Source organism: Lonchura striata, chromosome 1 (genome assembly GCF_046129695.1).
Source record: "Lonchura striata isolate bLonStr1 chromosome 1, bLonStr1.mat, whole genome shotgun sequence".
In the NCBI taxonomy this organism is placed as follows: Eukaryota; Metazoa; Chordata; class Aves; order Passeriformes; family Estrildidae; genus Lonchura; species Lonchura striata.
In genome coordinates, this window is record NC_134603.1 from 45,861,533 (window position 1) to 45,881,785 (window position 20,253).

Below are 20,253 nucleotides of genomic sequence, written 5' to 3' on the forward strand. Positions count from 1 at the left end.
AGCAAAATGCAGGTGCAAACTGCAAAGAGACCTGAAAGGTCCTCTATGGCCTCTGGCTTTAAACCTCAAATAAAAGTCCTGACAGTATCCTGAGGCTTTTCCCCCAGTTTCATTTGAAGACAGATACAGTAAAGACATTTAGTTCATGAGAGTGGTTTTGCATAAAGGACTTCCTTATTTTTTAATATTCTGCCATATTTTCTAGCATTTTTTTTCTCGGTATGAATTAAACCACGCTGATAAAGGAGGTGATGGGGTCTGGCAGTAAACATTACAATGCTTTTTTTTATCCCAGCATTCTCCTTTCATGTGACCTATGAATTTATTCCCTTCTACTTGAATGCTGCTTTACAAGTTTGTGTAACTTAAAATTCAACAGCAACAGAAAGGTGGGTCTGGGTGACGGCCTAGAGAAGGTCTCTGACACTGTTTAACAGTGTGTTTACACCCTCTGTGGGCTTCCTTTGAACTCACACAATTCTAAAGTTGCTTAAATTGGGTTTGTGTCAACCCAGCTGAGATAACTCAATTGAGAAGAGAAAATCCAAGAAGACAGACCATTGGTACTGGGGTTTTTGCTACATAAATACCTGAAAGGGAATTTCCAAATTCATGATGACACAGACATAATACTGCTGGAAAAGGGGAATAATCAGTTTAATTCAGTCACTAAATCAAAACAGAAGTATATTGACAGTGAATTCATGGTATAAAGAGGCTTTAAAGCCACCAGTCAATGGTCAAAAGATTCTCTTTTCCATGCTGGGCTGCAGGCCAGCTGTCCTGTCCCTTGAGGACCCCATGCTCTGAGAAAAGCCTGGTATGGGTAAGTTGCATGGGGTGTTAAGCTCTACCTCTGGCTCTGTGCGGGAATCAGTGTTCAGCACACCTCATGGCAACACAGAAACTTTGGGTCATGCAATGGGGATGGTAAAAGGAACCAAGATAAAATCCATATGCTACAGAAACAAGTTGGAAAGTGCACTTCTTCAGAGTCTCATGTTATTACATTCTTGTTTGGATTCAGGCTTTGTTTTTGGTGGTTTGTTGGTTTTTTGGGTTTTTTTGGGTTTGTTTTGTTTTGTTTTGTTTTGTTTTGTTTTTTGTTTGGTTTTTTTCCCCCCTTTTTTCTTAAAGGAATATTTTAGTAGTTTTCTTAGCCAGACCTTGTTATCATATAAACCATTGTCCCTTCCTGCATTTCTAGACTTCATCCAGCCCAGTGTGACTTCCAGCCGGAACTCATGGTTCAAAATAAACTTTTACTTGAGGATTATGATCACAAAATAGGATTTCAAGAACTCCATATCCAATAGAGCATAAAGTTATGCTCTATTACATAGTGCTTAAAACACTGTATGAAGTAAAAACTTGTACTTAGATCTACAATGCCCGCAAGCTTTCTGGTTTCAAAGGGATCTTTCTCTTTGGAACTCCCTTTCTTGAGTTACTGGCTTGATCCCTCTAAATTTCCCTCACCTGCACGTAGAATGTATGGACTCAGTTGAGAAGGAATAAAAACTAACCAATTATCAGCCTGGATAGAAAGAGCTCTTTCTGCCTCCATGGAGAGCAAACTTTGTGCCACTAACACACCAGGTTGCTTGGTGTCAGTAATTCATAGAAATGATCAGACAACCACGAGAGCAACTTTAACCAGCTACCACTGTGCCACAATTTGTTTCAAGCGCCCTCAACACCAGAGAAGCAAAGACAAACACAAACTGAAATACAGCTAAATAAAAGCATTAATATATCTCCTGGCAACTTACCTCCAGCACATTTTAAGAGACCCTTAAAACCTTTATGCAGCACAATGCAATTTATTACTTGCCTCTCTCCAAGCTGTCTGACAACATGGCTCTTCCATATTTTTGGAAGCAAAAGTGCTCCAGCTGCTTGACACTGAAAATAAAGGTGATTTGCAAATCTTGCCTTTTAGTTTGCCGAGCGCTGAATGTGTGCATTCGTACAAAGATAATGGCTTGGGTTTTCTCTGGTTTATTTTGAAAACAAAGCAATTGGGAAACAAATTGTGGCCTCAGTAGCAGAAATATTGCTTTTGTAAAAGGATTAAAAAAAAAAAAGCAAGCAGTGAGAGGGTAATGGCAAATACCTGCAGGGGGGGAAAAATAAAATAGGAGCATACTGGGGAAATAGGCTTTCAATTGGCATCGGGGAGCTTCAAAAGGGGGCTGGCTTGATGCTGCCTTCACCTTTCACAAGGTTTGGTTGGTAGCTGGTGCTTTGATATGCACAACTACTACTAGCATTTCATAATATGACAATCTAAGAGGTGAAATAGCTTTTGTATTTTAAAATCCATTAAGAACAGCTGTAACTTAGTGCTGATGGATACATCCTCACTTTACTAAATCAATGTCTCCTTTGTTGAGTTATATGAAGCTGTTTCATTGCCACGCAGATGGGAAATGCTAAAAAAAAAAAAAAGAAAAAAGAAAAAATTAAAATAAAGGAGATATAAAATCTGTTATAGCACACTACATGTTAGCATTAGCTATCCCTAGTATGAAGAAGTAATGAAACAACTAGAAATATCATATACAAAAATAAAAGAGTAAAAGAAAAACAGAATTAGCATTTGAAGTGACAGTTCTGAAATGCTAAAAAAGCTTATCTCAAAACTGCATGTTTCTGGGTGGGAGAAGGATTTCTAGGACATGCTTTTTCCCTAAGTGAATTTTCCAAGAGTCCCAAGTGTTATTTGCCTTCTAGTTCTGTAGTGTCAATATGGATTTCTCATACCAATTTCCACATAGCCTGCCCCTACAGTGAAAACATCTTGTGTTTAGAAAACATATTACAACATTTAAAGAAAATGTTTCTTGTATTTAAACTAACAGTAAAAGTGTATGTGGAGAAAAAGCTATTTTCCTTTAAAAATGCCTGGTGGCCAGCATTAGGGTTAACCCACAAGTTTGTTTTAAGGAGTGTTTTTAAAATAAACTTTTTCTAGATGCCTAGACAGGATCCTAAGAAGCAAACAGATGCATTGTTTTTTCTTTGCTTGTTGGCTTTTGGGGTATTCCAGTTTAGTTCCTCGTAAAGCCTCATGATGAAACACCTACCAAGACTCACCAAAGCACAAAGGTTTAGGTGGCTGCAATGAAATAACCACTTATAGAGGCTACAGAAGAAGTAGATTTTGTTAGTCTGAAGGAGAATTGGGCTGTGGAGAGCTTCAGCACAATAGCCAATTGTCAAAGAACACAGCTCTAGCAAGCTCTCTGCTTGCCAGGAGCACGGCCAGGGGCAAGAGCAGCTTAAAAAAGAAGTGAAGAAAGACCTGAAACTATTTGCTAATGTGGTAACAAGCACTACCTTTATTATAAACCAACTGACTCATGGAGGAGGTTGTTCTGGTTTTTAAACGGGCATGCTCATTCTGAGGTATATGAACTGATCTGCAAGTACTCCTAAGGATAATCCTTAGTGAGGCCAGTCCATTATTAGTGTTCTGTGGGTATCACATCTTCTTTACTGACAGCAGTAATAAAATGTATTCTCCAAGTGTGGACAGGACCTATTTGATAATCAGCCTCGAACCTTGAGTCCTAGAGGAGAATGTAGAATGCTGTCTCTGCCAGCACAGAGCTCTCAGCAGGATAAACCTCTGATTAGTGACGTGGAGGGTGGAGTGGATGTAAGTTTAATGTTATATGCCAGCTCACATTAGACAACCTTGTGCAACTCAGTCAGTTTTGGAATGCAGTTTGATTACCTTATCTAACTGGAGAGCTTGAACACTAGGATTTAAACTTCTGGAATACAACTGACTAGGCTAAATGCTATTTTTAGGAACGTAGACAGATAGGTAAGTTAACATATATGTATCTGATTAACTTACCTATATGCATATAGATTATACAGGTATATAACTTACACGTGTCTTCCCAGTTATGGGCACCTGCAGCACTCTGAAGACCTCTCTTGCTACTCTCTAAATCCCCCCTGGCTGCTGAGGTGCTTCCAGTTGATGTGTGTAATACGGAAGCTCTGTATACATTTTTCCCCTCCAACCTCACTGCAAGTTCTTTATGTCCTTTATATTTACTATTCGTATACTGGGCTGCATATTCATCTGCAAGTCTGTCAACATAGTTCACCTCCTGTAATCAGAAAATGGTGATTAAATGAACATCCAAGTACAGAAGCTGTCAACCTGGTGTTCATCTTTTTTAAAGCTAAAAAATATTAAATTACCTTTTGCACTCATATGGCTCTGAAAAGGTCTCAGAAAAAAAGTGGCTTCCACGATCGTAAGACAGAATCAAAGGTCAATGCCGATCATGTAATTTTTAGCATTTACAGGAACAATGAAGAAAAATAATCTGCATTTTAAAAGTTTATGCTGCAAGCTCTGCAGTTCTCTGTGTTCTAGAGTGGGTTGTAATAGCTCCTAAAAGGAGCTTGTCTGGGGCATTTAGCTTTTAAACACAACAAGGTATTGTTTCTTTTAGCTATCTGTTTCAGCATTTGGTCCATCTCGTGGGACAGTCTTTGAGACTTTGTTTCAGGATTAGGTTACAGATAAAGTATGACAAGGAAAAAAAACAAACAAAACCTTATTTATATCCTCTTATGTGCAAAGGGAAAAAAAATGCAGAATTTTATATATGTGCCATCGACCTAAGAGGGAACATAATCCGCTCTCAAACTACAGAGTGAGCACAACTTCTGTAGCGCGTGCAACAACTTTGACCTCCGCGTAATTACTCCAGGCTTACATCAATATAACAGTGCCGGGTTTCTCTTCAATTATTTCCCGGGAGTGGCAGGCTCTCTTCCCGCAGTGCTTATTTATTTCGAATTGGCCTAATTTGCTCAACAATTTGCACATCCCTTCTTTGGCATCCCACGTTTCCCCGGACGGCGGGGTCTGGGGCTGTCCGGGTCGCCCCGTCCGTGGCCGTCGGTCTCTGCCCCGGAGGAGCGGCCACGGAGCTCGGCACCGCCCAGCGCCCGCGGGCACCGAGCCCCCCCAAAGCGAGCCACCGCGGCTGGGGCCCGGCGCTGAGCAATTCGTACGGATGAGTAAGCAGCAAATGTGGTAACTCAGGCCAACAGCTCTGCAATTAGGGCTACAATTTCAGGTGTAGCCAACAGTCGCAATGAATATTTATTTCATCGTACCGAATAAAAGAAATGGCTCGGCTAAATAGCACGGGGAGCTCTGTGGGGTAGTTTGGTTTGGAGAGTGGGGGTGCTCCCAGCGGGGATCCACCTCGTCCGCTCCCGTCCCGAGTGGGACAGGCTCACTCTCCCCGCGGTGCGCGGCCGTGGGCTTATGCCTTCGTTCCTGCCCGAGCCCAGCCCGGCCAAGGACCCTTCCCGGGAAGGAAGGGTAAGGCAGGCAGCGTGCAGCCAGCCGCCTTCCCGGGGCAGAGCCGGGCGGGGGACGGAGCGCCCCGCGGGCGCGCACGGGGCGGGGGGCGCGGGCCGGCGGGGGCAGGGCAGAGCCGGGGCTCCGTGCCCCCCGCCCGCGCCGCGCCGCTCCGGGGCTCCCCTCTGCCGAAACACCCGCAAAGTGGCCGTGGTGGGTCCGGCGGCTCCGCACCCCGGCGCGGTTGCGGGAGTCCCCTCGGGTTTTGCTCCGTCGCGGAAGAGGGTAGCAGAGGAAGAACGCGGGCGCGATGGGAGGCAGCGGCGGCACGGGGGGGCCGAGGCCCCTCCGGCTGCCCTAAGGTCTGCAGCCCCAGCGAGCGAGAGGGCGGCCCGGAGCGCCCGTCAGCCCCCGAGTCTTATTGCTCCCTCTCCGCAGCCAACCTCGCCGGGGCTCCCGCAAGCCAAGCGAGCGCCGCGGCTACCAACTGGCTGTTCCCGGGCGGACTCCGAGCCGCACGGATGCAATGCCCCGAGCGTCCGTCTCATCCCGAGCCCCTCGACCGAAATCCGGGCGCCCGACTAAAGGTGCGAGGTCGGCGGCAGGCGATGTCGCGGCAGCACGGCAGGCGGGGAACGGGGCCGGGTCCTCCGCCCGCTTCCCGGCAGCATCCTGTCGAGGTCTGAGCCGTGCTGCGGACAAGCACAGCCCGAGTCTTTTGTGTGTGGGGGGGGTTGGGGTTTGGTTTGTGTTTTTGTTTGGTTTTTCTTTTCTTCGCTTTGCGGGTTTTTCTTTTTTTTCTTTTTTTTTTTTTTTTCCTTTTGGTCTGTATTTAAGTTACTGTGGAATGAGGAGGTGCGAGGCGTCGTAGCAGCTCGGTGGCGGTCCGTTCCTAACGAAAGAGCCGCTCCACGGGCGGAATGCTTTCTTTTTCGGGGATGGGGAGGTGGGACGGACGCCGCGGGTGGCGGGGGAGCCTCCGGGCCGGGGCGCACCTGCCCGGCGGATCCCCCCGCGCCCGGCGCCCATCAGCGCTGCTCGACGGGACGGACCCGAGGTGAGCGGCGGGCGCGGTAAGTACCGCTCCCTTCCCCGCGGTACCCCTCAGCGCGACTCAGCCTCCTCCCCATCCATCCCAACCTCTCCCGCCCCTTCCCCGCCGCCGCCAGTGGGAGCGCGGCCCCTTTAAGAGCCCGGCTTTGCCTCCCGGTAGCTGAAGGTCATTAAAACACAAAAGCGCTCCAGCGCTGCGGTCCAATATAGCGCATGCGCCCTGCCCGAGGACTGGCAGGGAGACGGCAATATGGCGAGAATGCCTGGCAGCGGCGGCGGCGGCGGCGAGTGGAGCGGCGGCGGCGGAGGGGGCGGCGGACGCGGCGGAGGCGGCGGGAACAATGCGGGGGACCGGCCGTCCGGGCGCGGCGTCGCCCCCCGCCCGCACCGCTACTGCAGCGCCGGCGAGGAGGAGGAGGGCGAGGAGGAGGATGAGATCCAGGAGGTGCAGATAACGGGGGACGAGGAGGAGGAGGACGGAGCCGATGGGGGGCTGCTGCTGGACGAGGAGGAGGAGGAAGAGGAGATGGGTCTGGAGTGGGACGGCGAGGAGGAGACGGAGCCGCTGCCGCCCGCCCCGGGCCGTACGCCGGGCGGCGGCAGCAGCGGCGTCGGGGCTGCCCCGGGGGGCGCCGCGGCGGCTGCCCCGGGGGGCGGCGGCGGCCCCGGGGGGGCGGCGGAGGACGCGGAGCTGGAGGCGGCCCTGCTGCTGCAGCGGCCGGAGCGGGCGCGGCTGAGCGAGAACACGCGGCTGGCCACCCGCTACGCCGTGCGCATCTTCCGCGAGTACCTGAGCGAGAAGGCGCAGAGCCCTGACTTCGAGACCATGGACAAGGGGGCGCTCTGCCGGGTCCTGCGCTCCTTCTACGCCGAGGCGCGCTCCAAGAGCGGGCAGCTCTACTCCAAGTCCTCCCTCATCAGCATCCGCAGCTCCCTCAACCGCTACCTCAACGAGCCGCCCTACTGCCGCACCCTGGACCTCACCAAGGACCCAGAGCTCCGCGCCGCCAACCTCACCCTGGCCGCTGTCATCCGCAAGCTGGAGGAGCAGGGCGCCGGGCCGGTGGTGCAGAAGCAGGCCATCACCCGCGCCGACCTCCGCAAGCTCTACACGTGCAGCGTGTTCAGCACCCAGAGTCCCTTCGGGCTCCTCAACAAGGTCTGGTTTGAGACCTGCATGTACTTCTGCACCCGGGGCCGGGAGAACCAGCGGGAGCTGGAGGAGGACTCATTTGGGCTGGCCGTGGATGAGGACGGACGCAAGTTCGTCTACTTCAAGGCGCTGGGGCCCTACCACAAGTCGCGCTCGTCCTCCTGGAGCAAGAAGCGGGCAGAGAGCAGCGACGAGGAGAACCTGCCTCGTATGTATGAGACTGGCACAGAGTTCTGCCCCTATGCCAGCTTTGTCAAGTACCTCTCCAAGCGCAACCCCCTCTGCAAGGCCTTCTTCCAGCGCCCGCGGGACCACTGCAGCGAGGGTGACATCACCTGGTACGAGAACAAGGCCATCGGGAAGAACCTCCTGGGTACCCGCATGCAGATGCTCTCCAAGGCGGCCAAGCTCTCCAAGACCTACACCAACCACTGCATTGGTGCCGTCTCCATTGCCACCCTCAACAGTATCGCTGGCATTGGCACCAAGCTGGGAGGACTGCAGCCACCCCACCACCACCACCCCCCTCCCCACCACCACCACCTCCTCCACCACCCCGCTGGCGGGGGCCTCTACACCCCTGCTGCCCTCAATGGTGGACCTCGGCTGCGGCCACCCGCTGCCAACCCCTACGTGCTGCCCAAAGACGGCGACGCTGCGCCGGTGAAAGCGGAGGCGGCCGCAGTGGCGCCGGCCAAGCGGGCGCTCTACGAGGCAGTGTTCCCGGCAGGGGCTGCGGCCGGCGGCGATGCATGTGGGCCCTCTGCCTCCCCAAAAAGACTCTGCCGCCGCCCCGCTGAGCCCCTGGATGCCGCTGCGCCCGCCGTGGTGGTGGTCTCAGTGAAACATGACCCCTTGCCTCACCTCCTCCCCGAAGCAAATGGGCACAGAAGCACCACTTCACCCACAGTAGTTTCACCTGCTATTGTTTCCCCCACACAGGTAACCGGAAAAAGAAAAAGGAAAAAAAAAAGTGGCAACCCCTCACCCTGCCCCACATAGTCTGCACTGGCCCCCTCCTTTCTTCCCCCGAGGCTGGGCACTGAGGCACACTGCCAGCATTGGGGTGGCTCTTGGGTCACGCTCACTCTTCAGGCACCCAAAGAGCCCAAATGCGAGTTATCCAACTTATTTGTCCCACCAGTCTCTTCATGCCCCGCCACTGGTCCAGTGGCCACTCTGTGTGCCTGGGTGTTGGACTTGAATGGTGCTTGGGTGATGCCATGCTCCCCCTCAGCGGCAGCACTGACAGCTCAGCCCTATGGGCTCCTCTTTTCCTCTTTTTTATTTTTCCCCCCCTCTTTTATTTCTCTTTGTGCGGGAGACGTGACTTAGGAAAGTCGGGCCAGAATAGTAGATAGGGGCATCAGGTATCATTAGTGTGTGTGGTGTTCTTGATGTGCTAATGAACTATTTGAATAACCTCAAATGCAAGAAACAGCCGGGAGAATACTCAATTACACACTAGTAATGAGGGTGTAATTTTAAACTTCAGAAGTTAACAAGAGGGTTAATATGGCAATTGCATTCATCTTGTATTTGTTTATTTAAAATAGCTCTGTTTCCTGGCACTGATCCTTTTTTTTTTTTTTTTAAGGCAAATTGGCTTTAGTTGCATTAGTTACCATAGTGGCGAAATATACAGTAAGAGCACAATTAAACGGGTTTAGGTGCATCTTAGCTGTGGAATGAGCCCAAATTCATTAGATGTGTTTCGTTAAGGTAAAACGGTGTTGTCGAAAACGCTGTTGAGCTGTGCCTTAATGCGTGCCTTGCAGAGCCCCCTCTGCTGTATGCCAGCACGTGCTGGTGCCTGCTCCCCATCCCCTCCAAAAGTACTTTCCTCTCGGGTGTTTGAGCGCCGGAGCTAAATTACTTCAATTAAAGACTCGCTGCACCTCTGCAATTGGCTTGAAGTTTGGAAGCCATTCTAACTAAATCTGTAAAGCATATGCAGTTACGTTGTGCCCCATAAAATACCGCGTTTCAGGCAAGAACTTCACTGATGGCTGCCCTACATGATTACAAAACCCCTCTGACATTCTCGTGTCAAGTAATAACAGGGATCGCAGCCGTCAGCCAGGGAGCGCGGCGCTGGGCAAGCACAGGTATATGACATGCCTGAGCTGTTTCCCGAGTGGAAATACCAGTTCTGGACAGACTGACCCTTTCAAAGAGTTTGCCAACTAATCAGCTAGCCTGAAGGCTAATTGGGGTGGGGAGGGGGAGGGCAGGGCTCCCAGTGAATGCCTGCATAAGCATCTATGTTTAAGATACCTGTGACCTCTCCTTTCTTTCAGCGAGGCTTTTTTTGGACCACTTCAGTGGAGTACTGTAGCTTGATCCCCTGCTGTGTGTATCTGGTGTCTCTGAATGGCTTAGAGGCTTGATTATGTGCAGATAATGTTTTTGTTCTAGCTCATTATTTCAGGTAAAAGCTAATGCTCCTTGCCGTATTTAACCCCAGATTCCTCTTCCCCTTGATCTTTAATGATCTTGAAAGTAATTTTGAAACTTTGGGCACAGTTCAGCTTTTTAGGAGGAGCACTGCACATTCGTCTGGGAAGGGGAAGAGGGAACTGGGCAGAGCAGTCAGTGGTCAGGGAGTGTGTGTATCTTTAACCTGTTAAATGAGGTGTCTTGGTACTTTCAGTTGTCAGACTAAAGAACTCTATCTCTACCCTTGCCCACAAATCCCTTCACACTTGCATAAAGCTTAGGCGAGGAGAAATCCAGCTGCCGTAGTGTTTGCTGCAAAGCTGAGCTTCCTACGGGAAGCATTTGGAGCTGTAATTCTCATTAACTGAGAGAGAAAGGCTGTGGGGAGAAAGGGAGAAATAGCTAAAATAGATACACAGGCATCTGCTGTCTTCATAAGTGTATCAAGAAAGAAAATGAGCAGTCACCAAGGGTACTAGAACTAGACAATGTGAGTTTTTTCAGTAATTATATGGAAATGTCCATTCATAATTTCATGAGTTAAACAAGATGCCCACTCGCTTTTGTAGCTGAATCTTGCCTTTGCTACAAACCTCATTCATTTAAATCTTTAATAGGAAAAAAAAAAGTGTATTTTTTTTTTTAAATTTTATTTTCCATTTTCATCACCAATTTTTCTTGTGTCAGTTTTAACTTATGCAGTTCTGAGATGTGACAAAATGAAAAAATACTGGCTGTGGAATGGATTTCTTTGGGAGACTGTTAATGCTAAACTTTTTCTCTCTTGCTACCCTTTATGATACTTACACTAATCGAGGTCCAGGGCATTTCCTGGGGAAATTAATGACTGGCTGAGGTTAATGGCCCAAGGTATTGCCTCAAGCCATTGGCTCTCCCATCCTGGTCATTAATCCCCAGGAAATGCCCTGGCCCTCAATCGTTATTGCTTAATTATAAACAAAGAGTTTCTAAGCCTTTTTACTGAATATATCTCATCAAGTACCATGACAATAAATTCCACTGTTGACAAATACTACTGATTCCTTGAAAACATGAAGGTCATAAGTTTGTGGTTTATTGCTTGTCTTTGTAATTAGTCTTCCAGGGGACAGATTGTACAGAATTCATGGATTTGTGCAATACTCTGGTGAAAAAGTGGTGGCATAATGTATGGGTTTCTTAGCATTTATTCTTTATACTGTGAGTTTTGGTTTTCTTTTTTTTAATAGCATTTACCAAAGTGTGGAAAATGAAAGTACTAAATGAGGTGTCTTCAATTTGCCTTGACTATCTGAGCAGGAATGTTAATTTTATGTTTTTGTGTTGTAGCTCCCATTTTTCATTTAACCCCGAATTGTCTTTTCAACACTGAGTTTGTAGGAGCCTCCTCCAGAGCTCAGGAAACGTACATTAAATGTTCATCTTGATCCAACTATTGCTTTAGGTTTTAGCTTTAAGAGCAGCATTTATAGTGTATTTTAAGCATACAGCATTGCCATCATGGCATAACTTTCTTTTCAGTCCTTATTTGCTCTGAAGTGTAGTAATTTTCCTGCCACTGACAGCAGTACTTCGGTTCAAGTTGATGACAGAGAGATGTAATTTGGCTGTTGTTCATCTCCCATGTTGCTGAAAGATGAACAATAGCTAAAGCTTGAACTTTTGATGTCACAATGTGGTGGTAGCTTTTGGGTTTTATAGATCTGGTTTGTGCTGAACTTCCTACGGTAGAAATACCCAAAAATAGGTGTAAGAAAATAGTTTGGCTTCTGCCATGGGGGAGGAGAGTTGCCTGTCACTTGCAAATGCTTTGGTTACGTTTGTTTTGTAACTTGATTGTGTTTCTCTGGACTGTTTGTGAAGAATTTATTAGCTGTTAAGATACCTACCAAAGGCTTGATTAGATTAAAAACCTGAGCGATATGCATTCATCAAAGCTGTTTTGGGCTATCTTGAAATGCCTTTTTTTTGTTGTTTGTTTTTCTTCTGCTTTAAATTCAGAGTTGCCCTTTTTAATGTCTTTTGATGTGGCACATGACTTTTCATTGCCTTACATTCTCTTTAAAGGGCTTACTTTGACCCAAATGAGAAATCTAGTTCTGGCTGCAGGTTTTGCAAAAGAAGACACAACAATAGCACATGAGTAATATGAGTAAGCAGTAGGCACAACCAGGAGCAAATCAAATGGAGCTAACAAGTCTAACCCTTTTTAGTCTTGGATTTTAGAGGACGTGGATAAGAATCTGATCTGGGAACATCCTGCACATTCCTTAAATGGCCACAAAAAAGACTTGTGTTTTGTACAGGTATATCTAGTACTCTGACCAGAATCATTTGCTTTCCCAGTATGCAGGGCAGGAGAACTCATCAGGTAGCTTCAAGGAGGGATGCTTAGGATAGTGGTGTAAAGATGCTAGGCTTTATTTCTACCAGGGTCATAGATGCAGCAATATCCTTGACTTAAGGGCTTGAAGTACAGTGGCTATTAAGGCTGATGACTGCTAAATACCTTGTTAGTTCTTGTGACAGTACTACTATTGATCAGGTTTCAGAGGTTAGTGCTGGCTGCCCTACTGTGCAGTTAGTGCTCTTCTCTTTGATTACTGGATTATCCCATGTTGCAAGAAAATCCACAATTTGCTAGGTGTCTTTTTTTAAGAGAAACACTGAGGTTAAAATCATAGAAGGTAGGGGTTAAAGAAAGTTTAATCTATGGTATAAGAAACGGTATCTATCTTTGAGGGTAGTTTGTTGCTTTGTTACTTACAGGTTCTATAATGAGGAAGATATTTTATTTTCTACTAAGTTACAGGTGTGGAAAGTAGATAATCATCAAAATTGCTCTGAAATCCATGGAGGGCAGGGGGATAAGGTAGTAGTGGTGTCAAGTATGGTCCCCAAAGCTTTCTTATCAATTTCCATAATGAAATGCAGGAATCCTGGCTTTTGCTCTTTTGGGTGGAAGTCAGTGTTGTTTGTAACTGAGTGCTTCTAAATATTGTTTGAAATAGGGTTTTTCTTTTTAAGAAAGTAGAATATCCCAGGCTATATTCCTTATAATGAACTTGGAGCTTGGTAGGCATGTGAGTGTTTTCCAAGATGAGTACAAGACAAGCAAAACAGTGATTAGGCATAGTAATGTTACATACAGCTTTGGGGGTACATGCACTGAACGGAATGAAGGGAACTGGTTTTTCTTTGTTTGGCTAAGGTTGGTCCATGTTGAATCAGCTGTTTGGGAGTTGATTTAAGGTGACTTGGGAGAGTATTTCAGAGCAGATCCAAGAATGGTGTTTTGATACATGCATTTAGAATGGTGGCTGTGGAGCTAAAGGTCCAATACTGTCTTTGTAGGTCCTCTTGGTTGCATTAGCATTATATGTTGGAGGTATTAAATTGTGCAACTATTTCAGCTGGTGATTTCTACTATCACTTAATTTTTCAAAATATTTTTCCTTTTTAGAAGTTAGACTAATTTTATTTAGTTGCATCACATGAGCTGGTCAGAGGACTTGCTTCAGTGATGGCAGGAATGCAAGAGGTGACCAGTTCTTTATAGCTCAAATGAGTATGACTTTTGTAATACAATCGGGAGGAAGAAAATAACATCCCTGAAGGTGCTGCTGTATTTTGACACTCTTTTACATCCTGTAGAATCTGAAATTACTATGTTGGTACTCTGCACATCAAAGATAAAATGCACAAGCTTAAAGGCAGCAGAGAGCTGATTTTTTTTTTAATAAAAAGTATTCTGTGATTATCCTGTAAAAGATTTCCTTTGCCCACTGCTCTGTTTCTACAGAGCAAGAGATCAGAAACTGCTCAGTCTAATTGGTGAGTCTGTGTGACAGGGAGCTGCCTTATTTCATGTATGGTGTAGAAATAAATGAGTGCTTAAACCCTTTGAAACACATCACTGCTGCAAAAGCCATAGGCTGTAATTAAATTGAATGTGGGGTTGTATTGTCTTGTGCCCTTGGCTATAAACTTGATAACAGGCCATGGTACCCCCACTATTGTGTTCGAAGCTGGAACCTAATTAGAGATGTTGTAGATTTTCAGTCACTTTCTAAACCCTTCTGTTCATCTTTTTCCCTGTGTCCTTTCTTATTATTTTGCTTTTCTGTTTCAGAAGCAACAAATGTACCCTTCTTTTCAGAAGAAAATTGTTAAGGGCATGTAGCCAAATATGTATGTGAAGATAATTTTTTTATCATATTTTGGATTCAAGGGACAAGTGTTGGTAACTGCATTTTATCTGATGTGGAGGAGATTTATTAGTGTTGAGACAGTAAAAATATATAATCATGTTTCCAGGGAATGCTTTCAGATTCTTCTGGGCATTCGAATAGGGAATAAGGAAAGGATTGGAACTTCTTGTAATACCTTGATCTGAAAGTAACATTGGAAGATGTACAATTGAATTTTGTTCTGGTTGTTTTTTGGGGATTATCAGCAAGGAAAAATAGCTTTTCTGGGATTTAAAAAATGTACATGCTTTGCATTCAGCCAGTTTTAGTTGATGTGAAAACCTTCAAACTTGCTAAGGACTTAATCCCCAATGAGAACAAGAATCTCTGATATGTTCTTAATATAACTTCTAGTTTCAAAAATAATCAAAATTGTAGTGCATAAATATATTATAAACATTTCCAATAAATTCGTAGTTAATTGATAAGCTTACCTATTGTATGCACCAGTACACTTCTGTACTAGGACAGATCATTTTAATGAAATGGAAATTGAATGACATTTTAAAGCCCCATTCACTTTACCAATGTATGGATTTCTTTTTTTTTTTTCACTGTATGTTTAGGACACATTTGCTTCGTATAGCATAGTTGAGCTAGCACCTCCTTGGGACTTCTGACTTACTTCAAATCCTAGCCTGAGTGTACTGATGTGGTTTGCAGTGTTCTTGGTACTTAAAATAGGTCATGTAGTCTGGATATAATGCATTAGTGTGTGACTTCTGGAAAGAGGTGATCACGTCTCTTCAAACAGTGTCACCAGCTGTAGGAAACCAATCCTTCCTCAAGGTAGCATAGGACATGAGGGCTGAGTGGAGCATTTTGGTAGTGAGGGTAGCTCATGGTGGAAGGGAGGTTGTTTGGTAGGTGCTGTTCAGGTAACGCAGGCTGGAGCACTTGTCTGCGTAAAGGCAAGAGAGCGGAAAGCTCTTTACAGGAGGCAAGGTGTGAAGCTGAATTTTGGTATTCCTTTTTCTGTATCCTTATCCAAAAAGTCTTGTGGAGTTGCTGGGGTGATTTCTGAGCTGAGCTTAACTCTACCACAGTGCTTCCACTTATCACTCTCCTCCTCTAAGTGCCTAGGGACCAGGTCTGATGATGCTGTTGTTTATTTCAGTTTGGTTTTTGATATCAGGAGTGAAAGGAAGAGGAGCCTATGTAGTTGGCTCTTCTGCTTGGTAGCTCTAATAAAGGAGCCACAGCTCTCAGGCTCCCCTGCAAATTGGCACCTGTGTGTACTCTCTTAGTACTTCTGTGTCAGCCTGTCAGAAATGTAATGCATAAATGCACAGCTTCCCTAAAACACCTTCTTTTAAGCCTTTTGTGTGTGTGTGTGTCCGCTTATGTTTATTCAAAATTAGAGATTGCTAGAAAAATTTCGAGAGTGATTTCTCAACACCCTTCAGCTAAATCCTGAGCTCTTACTCACCACATCAATATTTTTAGCTGCTTCTTTTGCTGCTGTTGATTTTTCTCTGTAGGTTCTAGTAGGCTTCAAAAGTGGAAGAGGGAGGTTGTTCTGCAGTAAGGGCAGCATCCTGTGTCTGATGCCTTGGCTTTGAGTCATTCAAGTCCAGTGTAGTCATACTGAGCTCTTACTCTGGTGCAGGGTGACCAGATGGGGAGCTTGTCCTCACCTTCCTGGTGAGAGCTGTTGTGTCACGGGAGAGGTGTCTGCAGTGCACACCAAGGGACAGCATTGAACCTCTTGGGCTCAGTAGCACCAGTGGTTAATTATTGAGCATTCTCTGGTTGAAAGCTGCCCTGGAGAAGTAGCAGCAGAAGCGTGTGGTGTGTCTGGCCAATGTGGGGGGTGGGAGGATGGGTGTGTGTGTTTAGCATGAAAGAGAAGGGGAAATCCACTCATGTTGCCTTCCTCGCTTCCATGTCTATTTGGGATGGCTTGAGACTCTTTTTGACCTTTTCTCTGAAAAGTGGGGAAGAGGAGAAGCAAGGGAGATGAAGTCGACTTAAATAGCTTCCTTCCTTCCTTCCTTCCTTCCTTCCTTCCTTCCTTCCTTCCTTCCTTCCTTCTTTCGGGCTGGTTGTTTCACCTGTGACATGCCTGATAAATTCCTTCCCTTGTATTGAAATCACCCCATTCAGAAGAATTCAAGTCATCTGAAGTGCTGTAATTAACCCGTCTAGTTTTGATGCCAAATTGGGAGGACCTAGCTGAGAGTTGGGTTGACAAGTTGGAAAGTGTAAACGGGAGCACAGATGTCCTAACAGAATCCTATGGCTGTAGTACAAACTGTTGGAAATTCAGATAAAGAGGGAGTCTGATTCAACTGATTGCCTTTTTCAGAGTTTTCCTGTGTTTCTAATTATTTTATAACTAGCAGCACTGGCTAGTTATAAAAAAAGCTTTTGTGCTATTCCTCCTTATCTCAGATATGACAGCAGTACTGGCTGTTTGTGCTGATGCTTTTTGTAGGCTTTTATCAAGTTGATCAGTACTGGTTTACAGCTTGGGTTTAGAAAATGCCATGTCTTTCTTGTCACAATACAGTAGTTTCTGGAAGCTCTTCCTAGACTGTTGCAAGACCAGGATCACATTTTTCTCAAGTTTTTAAAATACTTTTTGAGGCATAGGGGAAATAATCAGATGCTCTAAGCTTGCATGGTTTGACTAATCAACAGTTTAGAATGACCTGTTGAGCTTTTTGGTTAATTTTCTCTTGTCTCTTGGTTTAGTTATGCTGAAGTATATATCTTGTTGATTATCTCTTGGAAAATACAGTTTCTTGGGAAAAAACAAACAAACAGTCGCTTTCTCTGAAAACACACACTGGTCTGTGACTGACAGACTTGGGAGTGGCAAAGTAATTGTTCCTTGAGGAAGAGCAGATAAGGCAAAGCTATGTGGTTCATGAAACCATCTGAGGAAAACTTAAGTTCTCTAGAACTGACTGAATCTGGTAAGAATATGACTTTTTTTTTTTCCCCAACACAAACAGTTGAAACAGTTATATTCCTTAGCAGGGATGGGAATGCAAAATTCCTCAGCCTTTGAATCTGCTTTTTTCCCCCCTCAAGTACCATTTGAAAATAAAATAGGCAGAATGGACTAACGTGGTTTCAGTGTAAGCCTCAAACTGCTGAAAAATCAGCTTTCTGAAGCTGCTGCAAATCCAAAACAGTATGTGTAACACAGTTACAGTTTGATTTTTGAAAAGCAGAAATTACTTTAATGTCCTTTCAGAACTTTGTAGCTTTGCCTTCCTTTTGGTGTATTTGACACACTTTCAAAGTAACCTTATTACTGGTTTTATCTCTTAGAAGTCTTTGTAAGTTACCTTTTTTGGGAGACTTTTAGCGTGTTACTTTTGAGATGCACTTGAATACAATTTATTTTTGTTTCCACTGAAAGTACTCTAGGTACAAGCTGTTCTGTTCAGGTTTCGGCATTGGGAAAGTATCAAAAGTAAGGAAGTAAAAAAAAAAGCCAAAAAAAACTAGGTGTATTCTAACTAGGAAGTACAGATGTGTCAAAATGGACATGCAGAATGTACAGTGACTCAATACTAAATATAGTATTAGTTGAGTTGCTAATGCATTGTATTGATGTATGGAAGTAGCACTACACTACTGTGTAACTGGCAAAATTATCCCCACGGTACAGAGGAGGATAATTCAAGACTTCAGAGTTTATTGTGGTAATTAATTAAGAAAATATCTCTCCTTCTTGTGCTGAAGCAGAATTTTAACCACTCAGTTTTTCTCAGTCTCAGTATATTTGCTTCCAAACTGCCAGTGGATATAATCAGGATCATGAATATAATAGTGGGTTAGATTTGAAATACAGGATGGTGGTATGGTAGTAACTGTGATTGTAATGTAAAATATTCAGAAGCTTGTGTATGTTGTTTTAATTGTTGAGAATACAAAGGTCAAATCTCTATCTTTCCAGGAAAAAAATATAATAGATGAGTTTTTTTTTTTTTGTTTTTTGTTTTTTGTTTTTTTTATATAGAAGGCTCATGTCCAAATTTTTGCTAAAACAGCAAAACCCACACCTCCTCCTCCTGCTTGGTAACTCAGCTGACTATTTTAACTTATTAAGGCGGTTTTATTTCTATAAACTGCTGCACTGATTTGACTGGACACTTCTTTTGCTACAGGGTTATGATCTTACAAGTTTAGTTGCTGTGAAATGCTCTGGTGTCGTGGTGTTGTGGCATTGTTCTGTGTAGATTACCAGCAGCAGAGCTGCCAGAGCTGGCCAGCCACCCTAACCCCCTGGCACAGGGGATGGCAGTGCCCTGTCCCTGTCCCTCCTGCAGGGAGCTGCTTCAGGCTCCAGCCACTGGAGCACTGGCCATGCAGCTCAGGGTTCTGTGGGTCTTCTCAGGCCCTCCTCCCAAAAAGGGAACTAATGCTAGAAGGAAAAATGAAAATGTCTTCCCCCTCACCCCAATCTTCATGAAATCAAAAAGCTCCAAAAAAGGCCCACCCTGAAAAGCTTTAGTTGTCTTTAATGATAGTGGTCTGAAATAGCTGTTACTTTATCTGAAGGGACTAGATTTTTAGGAGGGGAAAGGAGCAGATGTGAGCTTTCCAACCTATCTGGAGGCCAGAAAGGGTTAAATAACTGAGCTAGCAGGATTTTGAAGGTAGAGCATGATTACTTTGTGAGAAGAAAGAGATGGAAGTAATAAGTTGAAATGGAAAATAAGAAGGAGAGGAAAAGCAGGGTGAGAATACCTTACCAACTATCTTGTTGCAGCATATCAGTTGGGGAACTAGATTAACTTCTGTATGCCAGTGTGCTTCTGCTGGATTAGTTGAATGGATTCAAGGAGAAAAAAAATAATGTCTCTGTTTGGAGAGGAGCTGAAATTGGAGAAAGAAATTAGGGGGGAGGGGGAAACATCCTTCTTTCTTAATGCTTAATAACAAGTGTAGTAGGTGCACTGAAAATCTGATCAAGGAAAAGATAGACCCAGAGGGGTGGAAAAGAAGAATTATGCATATTTTTCTTTAAAGTACAAAATCTAGAGGAAAATATAAAAGAATAGTTAAGGGGCAGAGAATGAAGTCTGGGTTTTCTTCAACTTTAGAGTGAGTTAAAAAAAACAGTGAGTGGGACTTAAGTGCATTGTATTATTGCCTCTTAGGTGAACTAAAATCTAAAGGGGTTTTTTTCCTTAACCTTCTAAAAAGTAAAATTTAAAACAATGGTTTCCTGTAGATTTTTTTGTTGGAGTCAGTATTGGTTCTTGGGTATGTGTTCTGAAAGAAATCTGCTGTCAGCACGGTGGTAAAATGGCCTGTAAGCATTGTGTTTGGTTTTATGCCTAATGGACAGTAAAGTAGTTTTTTCAAGCTACTTGAAGTACTCCTTGTAAACTAAAGTGTCCAGATCAATTTCTCATTCGCATCTTATTAAAGCTCACTGAGGAAGTCAGGAAAACATGTTTTTGATCAGAGTGCTGTAGAAGCTAGTCATATACTCTCTTAATCCTTAAGCTACTTCATAAAATTCCTGAGAAGAACTCCAGTGGGTTCCTGCTTTCAAAGACAGCTTCATTCCACTTGGATGCCAAACAGGGAGTGCAGCTCCACTCTTTGGTGGGAGGGCACGATGGAATGTATGGGGTCAAGGGGAGACAGTTGGAGTGTCTTTTTTTTTCCCATGTTTATCTGACTCACAGTTTCCTAGTGGAATACTAGGATTGTTGAATTATTTGCGTGAATAGCTGTCTGCATCCAAAATGACTTGTGCACGCTAGTCTATTCTGTGTATGTTAATGCCTGAATTTCTCTTGTGTAGTCAGTTCATATTACATGACAACCTTAAATGCCTCGGCAGTGTGCTTGATCAAAACACTTTTTGGTTTGTTTTTTTTCCCCCTAAGGAAACACATGGTGTCATAGCTCTGAGAAGTCAGGAATTTCTTGTTGGTAGGTAGATTGCTGGGTGCTAGCTTCCAGCAACCCATTCTTGAGAAGTTAAGCTGCTACCATACTGTACTCTGCTTTTTTTCATAAATATATTTTGAACTTTTATG

General features: G+C 44.8%; 1 protein-coding gene and 1 long non-coding RNA gene across 6 annotated transcripts in view; one reads left to right on the forward strand and one right to left on the reverse strand.

Moving 5' to 3' along the window:
• The window catches only part of KCTD1 (potassium channel tetramerization domain containing 1), a 100,330-nt gene that overhangs the window by 26,369 nt on the left and 53,708 nt on the right, over positions 1-20,253 (forward strand). Inside the window, exon 1 of one of the 5 annotated variants that reach the window (XM_021551596.3) lies at positions 5,687-5,931. The exons of 2 other annotated variants lie outside the window; for them this stretch is intronic. In XM_021551596.3, coding sequence (XP_021407271.2) covers positions 5,866-5,931 — 66 coding nt within the window. In that variant the 5' untranslated portion in view covers positions 5,687-5,865. Of the gene's footprint in view, positions 1-5,686; positions 5,932-6,167; positions 6,418-6,646; positions 8,493-20,253 lie in introns of those variants that run through there. 2 more of the 5 variants (XM_077783906.1, XM_021551595.2) reach the window with 2 other exon arrangements.
• On the reverse strand, positions 1,988-7,434 carry LOC110482385 (uncharacterized). The gene is made up of 3 exons (XR_002467412.3): positions 7,415-7,434; positions 4,076-4,130; positions 1,988-2,435 (listed from the first exon to the last, which is right to left on the reverse strand). It is a non-coding gene; the product is annotated as an uncharacterized LOC110482385 (long non-coding RNA).